The sequence below is a fragment of the Caretta caretta genome, chromosome 6 (genome assembly GCF_965140235.1).
Source record: "Caretta caretta isolate rCarCar2 chromosome 6, rCarCar1.hap1, whole genome shotgun sequence".
Taxonomy (NCBI): domain Eukaryota; kingdom Metazoa; phylum Chordata; order Testudines; family Cheloniidae; genus Caretta; species Caretta caretta.
The window spans coordinates 125,233,429-125,246,643 of record NC_134211.1 but is presented as its reverse complement, the minus strand read 5'-3'; the positions used below and the strand labels follow the sequence as shown (position 1 = coordinate 125,246,643).

Genomic DNA, 13,215 nt, shown 5'->3' with positions numbered 1-13,215 from the left:
ATCTGTTTGGACACTGACCCATAAGCATTCAGGATCATTTTCTTCTAAGTTATCAGTGACTCAGAAATAGATAATGTCCTTTGGTTCCTTGATTAATTTTGTTCTCATCTTGATTTTGTGCTGAGTGCTCATATCTTCCCTCTTTTTACCCTCCCCTTTTATTATTAGTTTAACATACTCCTCACTACTCAAGCCAGCCGGTCCCTGAGGAGATTGGACCATCTTCTATGGGGACAGGGGGAGCGTCGAGTTAAGATGACTTCCACTTCAGCAGAAGGGGAACCAATGTTCCGCTTAACCAAAACTCTACACTACTTACCTAGCCAATGGTTCACTTGCCAGATCTTCTGGCTTCCTTCGCTCGTGGGACAGGCAGAATCTCAGAGACGATCGCTTGGGCATGCTTCCGAGTTCCCTAAAGTGATCGACTATCTGAGATATATCCCGCAACGTGGTGTGATTAGTGCCAATATGAACCATCACCAGTGGATCCTTGCCTGACCATTTCAGAAGCCTATCCAGTCTTAGAGTAAGATCTCATGTCTTAGCTCTGGGAAAGCAGCACGCCACCCTGTTGTCCGCCTGTCTCTTGACGAATGTTCTTTAGATTCTTCTGAGTACTGAACTCCCAACAAGGATTGTCTGTCTCTCTTGGATAGTTGGAGATCTTTGTGGGCAAGTTTAATATTCTTACAGGTTGGGCCAAGCTGCCAGCCCCAGGTGTGCCCTGTACATCCCTCCTTTCCCTTGGACCAGCTGGATCTTGAGAGGTTTCTTCCACAGATTTCACGTTGAGGACCTGGTATCGATTGGAAACTTCTAGCTCTGTGTAATTCCTCCTGGTCGTCATCTCCCTGGAAGCCACAGGCTGTCCTTCCTCATCTATCTTCTGCCATGACCTCTTGTTTCTGGTGGTTGCAAACTCCCAGGTCACCTCTCTGACGTCCTCCCTCTCCAACTCCTTGGTGGCCGGCTCCTTTCCTCTTTGAACCTGGGGTGCTGGTGTTTCCTGAACTGGGCTGTCTAGGAACTCCTCCTTGTCTCTACTTGCTCCTCCAATCCAAGAATTCTTTTCTCCAGCACAGCCACTAGCTTGTATTTCAGGCACAGATAGTCCCTTCTGGCTTCAGGCAGGAAAGAAAACATGGGACATCCATTGCAGGTCACCACCATTGTTCCATGGCTGGCCATCTTGAAATAGCAAATACAGCTGAACCTGGAAAAAGAGCCTCTCACACTCCCTCCAAAACTCTCCTGTTAGCTGCCTCTGTTTGCGGCTCTTGAGTTCACCTAGCAAGTGACTTTCCTGTAACACATCTCCCTGCTTAGCTCAGCTCAGCTCTGCCCCTCGCTGTCAGGGAGCGATTAACCACTCTGGGTATGTCTATAGTATACTGCAGTTATACACCTGTGGTTAGCTCATGCCAGCTGGCCCCAGGCTAAGGGGCTGTTGAATTGTGGTATAGACGTTCCGGGCTCTGGGACCCTCCCACAGTCCCAGAGCCTATGCTGCAATTTAAGCCCAAATGTATACACTCCAAATAAACAGCCCCTTAGCCCAAGCCCCGCAAGCCTGAGTCAGCTAGCCCAGGTCAGCTGCAGGTTTTTACTTGCAGTGTGGACATACCCTCAGAGATCCCAAACAGTGGGGCTGAACAAAGCACCAAAGATGTTACTGTCCCTTTTAATAAGAGTAAGCACAATAAATATTTTATAGTGCTGTAGTTCTGTAGAAAGCAAGAACATGCTGCCACACTGCATAGTCACTGGCTTCTACCTGTGAGGGCTGGCTCTTGCAAGGAATCCAGAAAGAAGCTTCTAGGACCTCTAGGGCAGGGGTTGGCAACCTATGGCACACGAGCCAATTTTTAATGGTGCGCTGCTGTCTACCGGGGACAGCAGCGTGCAATTAAAAATCCGGCCCCTCCCGGCCCACTCTTCTCCGCCCCTGCCCACCACTCTCTCCTTGCAGGGCAGGCAAGCTTCCCCCCCCCCCCCCCCCCGCCTCTTCCCCCCAGCGTGCAGGGTTCCTGCCCCTCCTTCTCTCCCTCCCTGCAACCGATCCCAGCCCTCTGCCTTGACCCCACACCCCCCTCACATACCCCCAGCCCTCTGCCCTGACACCTGCACCTCCCTCACTCCCAGCCCCGTGCCCTGACTCCCACACCCTCCTCACACACCCCCTGCCCTGACTCTTGCACCCCCACATCCTCACCCCCACCCTGAGCACCAAATGGGCGCTCCTGCGCGCGCACACACCCCCACATTCCCACTTGCACCCCTCACACCAAATGGGAGCTGCCCAGGTAAGCGCTCCACACCCAAACCTCCTACCCCAACCCTGAGCCCCCTCCCTCTTTCTAGCTCCTGGCCAGACCCTGCACCCCAATCCCCACCCTGCTCCTTCACCCCCAGCCCTGTTCTCAGTGCACTCCCACCTTCATCTCAGTGCAGAGAGAACAAGAGAATGGGCCAGAACCAGGGAGAAGGTAGGTACCTACTCTATGTGGACAGGGCTGGGTATGTGGACAGGGCTGGGACCCCAGACTGGCACCGGGCTGAGCGGGCCGGCGGTGTAAGATCAGCATTTTAATTTAATTTTAAATGAAGCTTCTTAAACATTTTGAAAACCTTGTTTACATACAACAATAGTTTAGTTATATAATATAGAGACTTATAGAGAGAGACCTTCTAAAAAACGTTAAAATGTATTACTGGCACGCGAAACCTTAAATTAAAGTGAATAAATGAAGACTTGGCACACCACTTCTAAAAGGTTGCTGACCCCTGCTCTAGGGTATGAGAAAGGTGAGGATCAAGAATACTCACCAATGCCATGGATGAAGATCTGATACTTTTCCACAGGAAATAGGTGGATTTGTTGTTTACGCTGGAGAGTGTTTAAATATTGCTGCATTTTCTTCTTTTGAAATGTATTTGGGAGCTTGCATAACTGTGGGTGTGAAATTTTTATAGTACGTTTTTTAAAAGAAATCTTGGGGAACCATTTGCTTTCTCCTTTCTTATCTCCACTCTTTCTAATGCAGACAATGAACACGTGTATATGGAATTATCACAGAAACTCTACAAATACTGCCCAAAGGAATGGAAGAAAGAAGCTAGCAAGGTATGACCGTAAGAGTTGGGTTGAGAGGGGCCAGTTATTTCCTCTCTACAGATTCCATGTTTCACCTAGCTGGAGCTGTTATACCTTAGGGGAAGGTTTGAAGGGTGCATAATTTATAAGACGAAGAGGAAAACTTGAAGCATGCAAAATTAATTAAAAACGAATCAACTGTTACTGATGAGAATGGCATAGGGCTGCTCAAAAAGACTTCTTCATGCGTGGCCTGTCTACCTGCAAAACAAGAGGGGATCTGAAATTCTCAATTGTTAAGTGATTTATAAATGAAAAGCTTGAGAAAATAAAGATTACCTAGATGGCAATTGAATACTGCTGGATTGCAGGATGTCTGGGAGGCTAAATTAGGGAACATTTGGGAACTACATTAGGATCCCAGAGCATTAACCCTCATGATAACTGGCAGATCTGTCAAAGCTAGTCAACCCGTATACCAAGCTCTGGGGTAGGAGACGTCAGACAAGAATGGTTAGGGGATGGTTTCTTGTAATGAGACAAGAGGTCACCAAAAGGAAAGCAATGGGGGTGAGTGTGAGTTGAATCTCTGCAGAAAAGTTCCAACCTAGACATATTCTACAGCATCTCTTGTAGGTTGTTGTCAGGATTCCCTCCCCACTCTGAACTCTAGGGTACAGACATGGGGACCCGCATGAAAGACCCCCTACGCTTATTTCTACCAGCTTAGGTTAAAAACTCCCCAAGGCACAAATTCTCCCTTGTACCTTGGATTAGGTAATGCTGCCACCACCAAGTGATTTAGACAAACTCAGGGAAAGGACCACTTGGAGTTCCTACTCCACCTTATATTGCCCCAAGCCCCCACACCCCCTTTCCTGGGGAGGCTTGAGAATAAACAAGATGAGCACAGACCAACCGTGGGTTTTTTTAGGACACTTAAAAAACAAAACAAAACCCCAATCAGATTCTAAAAGAAACAGAACTTTATTATAAAGAAAAAAGGTAAAAGAAGCACCTCTGTAAAATTAGAATGGAAGATAATCTTACAGGGCAATCAGATTCAAAAACACAGAGGATTTCCCTCTGGGCCAAACTTTAAAGTTACAAAAAGAAAACCAGGAATAAACCTTCCTCTCAACACAGAGAAAATCACAAGCCTTTCCTCCCCCACCCCCCTTTTGAAAGTAGCTTGTCCCCTTATTGGTCCTTTTGGTCAGGTGCCAGCCAGGTTACCTGAGCTTCTTAACTCTTTACAGGTAAAAGGATTTTGTGCCTCTGGCCAGGAGGGATTTTATAGTACTGTATACAGGAATCAGAGTAACAGCCGTGTTAGTCTGTATTCACAAAAAGAAAAGGAGTACTTGTGGCACCTTAGAGACTAACCAATTTATTTGAGCATGAGCTTTCGTGAGCTACAGCTCACGATGAAGTGAGCTGTAGCTCACGAAAGCTCATGCTCAAATAAATTGGTTAGTCTCTAAGGTGCCACAAGTACTCCTTTTCTTTTTGTGTATACAGGAAGTTTGTTACCCTTCCCTTATATTTATGACAGTTGTAGAGAACAGGAAAAAATGCATTAAAATAACAAACTCCAAATACAACAATGGCGTCTGTCCCCCCTTCCCCTTATAGCTGCTGGAAATGTCTTTTTTTTAAATTTACAGAATTTTTGAAAATTTCATAACTGGAATCTTGCCTTTTTTTCAGAACAACATGAATTATTTCTCTTAAATTTTTGCAGAATTTTTCTCAGAATTCCCCCTTGCCCCATTTTTGAAATCCAGTAACTGTTGAACTCAAAACCTTTTCCGTTTTGAAACGGAATCTGAAGCTTTCTCATTTTGAGATATATCCTACCCTGTGGCTAACCTGACCATATGAAATTGGCAACTCGGCAAAAGATGCATGAAAAATAAAGGGATAAAATAGATCGAACAGCAGCCAACAGGCTAAATATTTTTTCCCTTGGAAGTTTTCCCAAAAAATGGAAACTTTTGAAAACTTCAAAACATTTTTATAAAAAATGTACAATTTAGAAAAACAGCCAGACTTTGATCTACATTGTTTCACTAGCTCCACCTTCTCTGGTTTCCTGGATGTGGTGGTCATGATAAATTTTGCACTGAGAAAACAGAATATAGAGCATCAAAGATTGCATTATCTTTCTGATTTCACAGAAAACTTTGCAAAAAATTATGTTCTCAATGGTTTCTTTATATCCTCTGTGGAAGGAACTCTGAATAATTTTCTCTCTATTGCAGGGCATTGACCAGTTTGGTCCCCCGATGATTATCCACTTTCGAGTGCAATATTATGTGGAAAATGGCAGACTGATCAGGTAAGGGGAAAATATTACAAAGAATGCGTTTTTGCACCAAAAAATGCTTTATTGTTAATGGAAAAAAATAGAAAATATCTTGGGTTATTCCTACTTGGTTAGAGTTCATTGCATGTATTGTAACTTTGTCATAGACTCTCAGTAACAGCGGATTGCTAGGGAAAAAAATTATTTGTAACTAGCCTTTACGTGATCAATTTCATATTTCTATCCTTATAAAGATTAACATTAGCAAAGTGCTCCTGTATGGCTGGTCTGAGCAGGGAGAAATTGTTTTGTTTTTTACTTTAGCAAGATACAATGAGTCTTTTGTGATATAGTTTGGGCAGGTTGGTTTACAACGTATTGTGTTTTTCCACTGTAAAGCAAAAAGCAGGCAGAATTCAGCTTTTGTTCAATTAACAATATATGCCATAGAGCCGAACTTTCCAAAAAGAAGGGTGACGTGGCTCATCCCAAAATTGCATGGAGTCGTGCACCCATGATTGGCCCTGCATTTTACTCTAGCCGCGCAAGCTAGTATCGCCGCAGCTATCCCTTTGCTTGTTGGAAGGCCTCATCTATCCTATTAGCCAACGTGTGCCTGCAATTGGGCGTGCATATTTGTGTGTGCAAGTTTTGCACAACCCCTACCTCTTGAGAATTTGGGTTTCTATCAGTGTAAGTCCTTGGTCACTGGGACTACTGAGATGTGTAAATAAGCCCATTGGGAAGGTCTGGGTCTCTGCGAGATCAGAATGTGGCCCAAGGATGTCAGGAATAGGTCAATAGATATGTGCAGTAGCTAAAACTGCAATATGTTCCTCCTATGAAGCTCGTCACTGCTTAGAAATATGGTAGAGTCTCCAGCACAGCTCAGAGCTGAGCAGTTTTCAAACATTTTATTTGCCAACCGTAAGAGGTGCTGGCTCGAGCTTCGGTCCTGGAGGTACAATAAAGGTAGAGAACGACTGTGACTGTGTTTAGGGTTTGCAGACTCCTTGGAATAACCATTTTAATTAAAGGGAGAAATTGTTCACTAAAGAAAACAGAGGGCAATGACTAAGAGCCTGACTCAGTTATGTATTGTTTACATGAACTTTCCACTGTATTGCTACAGATGGGTAACCCCATGTCCTTTGCCCAGGCAGCGCACGCAAACACAGATGTGTGCATAACAGAGAACCCTGACCTAAGAATTCTTTTGTGGTGACTTCCTCTGCTAGGGCGGGATTGCGTGGTGGTCATGTAGTTTCTCTAGGGTAGGGTTACCGTACGTCCGAGTTTGCCTCTTGTTTGCCCCTCTGTCTGGGTTGATTTTTCAAATAGGAGGCAATGTCCAGCTTTTTTTGTGGCGCAGACATTGCAGATCCAGAAAGAGCCCCGACTGGTTTGCTTCCCGATAGGTCCCTCCCATGCGTCCGCATCTGATTGATCCTTTGCAGCGACTGGATCCTGCCCATCCAGGCCCCGGCTCCCAGCCCTGGGGATGGGGAGAGCCCATCAGGGAGATATTGACTGACAGCTGTCGCTGTGTACTGGGTCTGCGCCAGCCGCCGTGGCAGGGAGCGACGCTGCCCCCCACCTCAGGAGTGAGGTCCCATGTCTGAGCTCCTTAATAATGTGCGGGGGAAATGTCACTGAACAATTAAGGGTAAAATGTAGAGCCATTAAAAGATGCTAGCTCGGTCAGAAGCAGCCTTCAGACCCGAAGCAGCCCCAGTCTCGGTGCATGGCAGAGCATCCTCCACACAAGCCTGTCTCATTGCTGCTCCTTGGCCCTGCCCCTCTTCCCCTGACAGCACAACTCCCTCCTTGCAAGGAGAGGTAGAAACCAGAGACCGAGCTAACATTGCCACAAGCACCTGACTGCACCAGACACCCCTTTCCCTCTCCTCTTGTACCTGCCCAGCACGCACAGATGTAAGGGCACCTGTGCCCTCCTGATCCCCACTGTCCTGTGCTCAGGCAAGATCTGCCTATACTCAGCCAACCCAGAGATACCATGGGGACGGGAGGAAGGCGGGTGCTGTGTGAGACCCATTGGACCAGTGGATGAGAGGGGTCTGGGGGGCAGCTAACTTTTGAGTAAGTTGGAGAGGGACATGGGAATCAGGCAGGATCCCTCTGGCTGCCCTTTAGCTATAGCTTCAGTTCCTTCCCTCCTTCCCCAAGCTGTCCCCACCACATCAGCGCCCATAAGCGGCCGTCCTGCCCCCCCCCCCCCCCGGCCCCCCATTCCTCCCTGCAATCCCCTGCCTCCTTTCTCAGCATCTTTGCTCTGCACCCCCGAATCAGCTGTGAGTTCTGCTCCCGGTCGCAGCTCCCTCCCTGCACTGGCGGGCCCCACCTCCCCGTTGCCCTCTCCTCAGATGCCCTCCCTTGAGTTTCCTTCACGCCAGCGCCTCGTGCTAGCTACCTCGCAGGGGTCTGAGTCACAGGCAGAGCCTCTGATGTGTACTGAAGGCTGGAAACTCTGCCCCGCCCTCTTGTGGGGAGCTCTGAGATGGGGCCAGCGAAGAACGTAGCCCGGAGGCGCATTTGGCCCCCATGTGGCTTCCCAGCGCTCCCAGACGCCCACCGCCCCAGCGTTTGGAAATTACTTGGTTTTGCAGGGGGAACGATGCTGCTGAGCAGTGTGGTCTGCGTCACGGGCCCACGGTCCGAGGGGCAGGTTCATTCTGTCATGCATGCGCTCACGGTGCTGCTCTTCTCCTCTCCCCAGTGACCGAGCAGCCAGATACTATTATTACTGGCACCTGAGAAAGGAGCTGCTGCATTCCCAGTGTGTGCTGCGCGAGGAGGCCTACTTCCTGCTGGCAGCCTTCGCGCTGCAGGCCGACCTTGGGAACTTCAAAAGGAACAAGCACTATGGGAAGTACTTCGAGCCGGAGGCTTACTTCCCTGCATGGGTAGGTGCCGTCTCCTTGTCCCCCGGGCAGAGAGCTTCCATGTGCACGACCGCCCTCTTCCCCCGCTCGTGTCCAAAGGCGGAGGGAGCGCGAAGTGAATTGGAACGAGAAATATCCTGAATGGGAGCTTCATAGGCGAGAGGGAACCCAAGTGGTGGTAGCTGCCAGTAGCATTGTTCTGATCCGTTCCACGTGGCAGGATCCCGCGTCAGGGCAGGGGTGGAAGGTGGGTATGTTCGGGCATAGTGGAAAATGCGTGCCGGGCAAACAAATGGGCTCGTGATTGGGTCTGAATGCAGATGCTGTGCTTGGACATCAGGGTTGTGGTGTTTCTCCTTCACCATAATGCTCGCTGTTTGTTGTCCCAAGAGGCCTATGGGGGATTATGTGCCGGGGTGGCCTGTGGTAGCAGGGGGCTTGATGACCAAGAAGATCCCTGGCTGGCCTATGTTCCTGTTACATTCAGTGCACTCAGGTTTCCGGAGAGAGGGAAGGGCTTGCAGCAGTGAGACTGGAAAGGCCTGTGGACTAAGCCATGGGCTGGTGGGAACTCCGCAGCATGCAGCTGGCCCAGGTAGCCCAAAGCAAGGGCCTGTTTCCCCCTGAGCAGCAATGGATGCACTGGAGTAGTGTGAGTGGATAGTAATAGTGAGTGCTATGGGCTGCAGGGATAGCGAAGCCAGGTTGTACATTCGGCGTGAGCGCTTGGGCACGGCGCAAACTCCGTCCTCTGTGCCCGCACATTAGGGTGACCAGACAGCAAGTGTGAAAAATCGAGACGGGGGTGGGGGGTAATAGGAGCCTATATAAGAAAAAGACTCAAATATTGGGACTGTCTCTATAAAATCGGGATATCTGGTCAGCCTACCGCACACACCCCATTGCCCTGCGGGGTCAGCTGGGCCCCTGCTGAGCTGGCAAGTTCTTGCTCCACCACCCAGCCATTGCTGGGATGCCAGAGCTCCAGACCTGAGTCCCTGCTTCTTCTGCTCTTGGCACAGCTGCTCGTGTGGCCCTCCAGAGGTGGAGGGAGCAGCCCAGTGTGCTGAGTGGGGCCGTTTGGCCCCAGCTCGTTGGGGGCCCTGGCTCTCTGATAGGTGGGGGGTTTGTGTGGTTCTTGGGCTTTCCAGAGAGAGCGAGTCTTTCCCTCGTGCATTCTGCCCATCGCTGCCCCTGCAGCTCCTCACAGCTCCTGGTCGCGCTCCTGCCTGCACGGAGCAGCCACAAGCAGTAGTGTGAGTGGGGCGAGGAGGCTGGGCCGGGAGACAAAACACAGGAGGCCTTGCAGCTGCGGGGCTGCATATGAGCAGCTTCACCTCTCCTTCCCGTTCCTGGCTGCGCAGAGAGCGGGGAGGAAGGGGTGACACATACTGACTGCGTCCCCATGTCTGCAAATGCTTGGGAAGGCTATCCTCCTACCCTTCTCCAAAGAGAAAATTCAGGTCCCTGGGAGGTTTTGGGGTGTGTGCGTGAGAGATTGAGAGGGAGGGAGATGCTGGGGTTGCTTCATTCAGAATTATTGCTGTCCGGTGACCGCTGTGGAACTTACAGATCCAGCTCGAAGGAGGATGTCCCGCTGGTTACATGAGAGATACATTCACATTACTTGCCCGACGCAGGAATGTTGTGTGCCATGACAATCCACCAGTGAGTTGCCCACCAAAAGAAGGGCACTGAAGGTGTTAGGCAGCGCATGTACCCACCGCACCTCTGAAACACGCTGCATGGAACGCTTGCTTCGGTAAAGCTAGTTCCCTGTCTTCACATGGGCGTGGCAGGTGCTGTTAAGACCATGCTCTGACAGTAGGTGCAAGTGGTCCATTTGCTGCTGTGTTGTTTGATCGCGTGGAGCCTGGGACTGTATTGTGGCTAGCTGATAGGTGGTGGTGTCGTTATTGAGCGAGAGCCATGCTGGACACACTTCAGAGGAGGCTGCAGCCCTGCCTTGGAGAAGTTTTCAGTCTCTAACTTGTGCGACTGTGGAAGCTCTATCCAGAGCAGAGAGTCCCCAGTGGTACTGCAGGACCAGCATAATCTACAGATGAGATCACACCGTCTAACTGGAAATCCACACCTGAATTTTTGTTTTTAATGGGTTTAAAATTCCACATAAAGAAGCCTACAGGAATGTATCTCACTCAAGCCTGCCCACCTCTTGGCCCAGCCATCTTCTCTGGCAGCCCCCTTCCTGCACGACCATGGAGCAGGCAGTGCAAATCTTCTTCTGCTTTCTCTACATCGCTCCCCGCAGCTGAAGCCAGCCGGCGTGCAAGTAACCAAATGCCAAGATGGGTCCAGTCTTTCTCCTGCACCAGAAAACAGGTGTGAAGTTAAAGGGACACAGTCTACGTGCAACTCGCGTTTCAGTCCTAGAATGTTGTCGTACCATCACCTGCTGCAGTTACCAGAGTGCGGTCGCTGAGAGACGCTGGTGGGGAAAAGTCATTGCTCTTCATTTCAGTAAAAGACTTAAGGGTGGTAATTCTGCGACAGAAAAGCTTCGAAAACAGACTCCAACCAGAAACTGCTGAGCTTGAATTAATGTGCAAACTAGACACCATTAACTTGAGTTTGAATAGAGACTGGGAGTGGCTGGGTCATTACACCTATTGAATCTATTTCCACATGTTAAGTATCCTCACACCTTCTTGTCAACTGTCTAAATGGGCCATCTTGATTATCACTACAAAAGGTTTTATTCTCCTGCTGATGATAACTCATCTTAATTAATTAGCCTCTTACAGGTTTCAGAGTAGCAGCCCTGTTAGTCTGTATCCACAAAAAGAAAAGGACTTCTGGCACCTTAGCGACTAACAAATTTATTTGAGCATAAGCTTTCGTGAGCTCACAAAAGCTTATGCTCAAATAAATTTGTTAGTCTCTAAGGTGCCACAGGTCCTCCTTTTCTTTTAGCCTCTTACAGTTCATATGGTAAATTCCACCTTCTCTGTCTGTGTGTATATCTTCTTACTATATGTTCCATTCAATGCATCTGATGAAGTGGGCTGTAGCCCACGAAAGCTCATGCTCTAATAAATTTGTTAGTCTCTAAGGTGCCACAAGTCCTTTCCTTTTTGTGGATACAGACTAACATGGCTGCTACTCTGAAACGTGAAATTTAGTCAGTTGGGTTTTTCACGGCACCTCATGTATAGTCAGTTTCCCTGTTTTCTCCTTTAGAAGCCCTGGTCCAGAAGAGCCCTTAACTTTTAAGTATGCAAGTGGTCCACTGGGACTACTCAGGTGCTTAAGTTAAGCATGGGCTTAACTGCATTACTGGACTGTGCGCTTAGTCAGTTTCCCCTTTGCTGAAAAGCCTAATAAACATCAGCAGGGGAACAGCAATGCCTTCATAAAACCCTGCTGGGTGATTTTTAAATGCCAGATGATACTGTTTAAAGGGGGCTCTACCAGAAACAGGTTTTTTTTTTTTTTTAAATTAAGGCAAATTGTTATAAATATGTCAGGCTAATGTGGCCTTTTTAGCAGTTCTCTGGGACTCCTCATAGCTCTTCAGCTGTATCCAATCTGCATCTATCATACACTCCAGTCTTGCAAACCCTTATGCACATAGGTAACTTTACCCCTGTGTGTGTTTGCAGGAACGGGGCCTTACTTTCATTAGTGCATGGATGGTTATTTCTCTTTGCCTGTGTGTTAACGTTGCAGTCTCTGATGTGTTTTGCTGGCAGGTTGTGAGATTTCTCTGTATGTTAAGACTCCAGATGACACCCCCCACTGAAAACATGAGTGCACTCGCGAAATAGTCTGATTACACACTTACAGCAGGGTTGAGCCAGTGTTTCCATTTCAAACCTCCCTTTTCAGGAGTTTACATCTCACCTGGTATAAAAGTGCATCAGGATGGAACAGTGCATACAAGCCTTCAGCCCAGCTGGGAGTTCTTTAAACTTTAAATCCTTTACAGAACGGTCAACAACCCGCAGACAAATGAGCTCCTTTCTCACTGTCTCAGCTCGCTTGAAAGTGAACAGAAATGATATGTAACCCGTCTATAACACCTGACAAGTGTAAACGGTCACACTGCAGCCATTAACTAATCTTTCATGTGCCACAATAGTAACAATCCCATTTTACACATAAGGAAACTGAGGCAGGAGAGTAGAGTGACTCACCCAAGGCATACAGTGACTAAGGCAGAGCTCAAGGCTGCCTCTCCCTGGGCTGCTTCCTACCATCCACCTCCCACCCAAAGGCTTGAAGTCTGAGGGAAGGTAATAAAGGAAAAGCAAATAACAGCAGCTGCAGCCCCACAAGGCTGAGCAGGCAGGCTCTTTTCACCCAGCGAATGGTTTCTGCAGAGCCCTCCCTCAGGAGTTCTCAGGATGGGTCTCTGCCCTGCTCTCTCTGGCCCCTTCTGAGCTATCTGGTTCCCTTTTAAGCTCCGCCTCCAACTGGAGCCAGCCATGGAGGGGTAGAAGGGTGGAGTTGTCTGGGCCCAGAATTGTTCCTTAACTCCTTCAGTTCTGGTGTGGGGTTTATACACCCCGTCACGGTGCCCCACACTGCACCACTGCTGTACGTGTGTCCTGAACAGAGGCAAGTAGAGCTCTTCACAACGGCTTGTTCATGAAAATGGAAATTTCCATGGGAAATACCCCATGTCGATGCCTTTTGGTGAGGGCAGGGGGGAGGTTCATCGAGAAATGAAAATTTTTCAGCAACTATCTCAAATCCTTCTCAGAGCTCTTCCCTGTACCCCTTCAATACGTCAACGTCCTTTCTGAAGTGTGGCCACCGCAACTGGACGCAGTGTCGCAGTCGCAGCCTCGCTGGTGCCATTTGCAGCATTAATACCTGCCTGCTTCTACTCAGTATGCCCCTGCTTATACTTCCAGGGTTTGCTTTTGCTCTTCAGCCATTGA

At 48.6% G+C, this 13,215-nt stretch overlaps 1 protein-coding gene across 8 annotated transcripts in view; it reads left to right on the top strand.

Moving 5' to 3' along the window:
* The window catches only part of FRMD6 (FERM domain containing 6), a 105,458-nt gene that overhangs the window by 68,386 nt on the left and 23,857 nt on the right, over positions 1-13,215 (top strand). For all 8 annotated transcript variants that reach the window (XM_048852168.2, XM_048852169.2, XM_048852163.2 and 5 more), the window contains 3 exons: positions 3,048-3,127; positions 5,362-5,438; positions 8,143-8,329. In XM_048852168.2, coding sequence (XP_048708125.1) covers positions 3,048-3,127; positions 5,362-5,438; positions 8,143-8,329 — 344 coding nt within the window. The remainder of the gene's footprint in view (positions 1-3,047; positions 3,128-5,361; positions 5,439-8,142; positions 8,330-13,215) is intronic.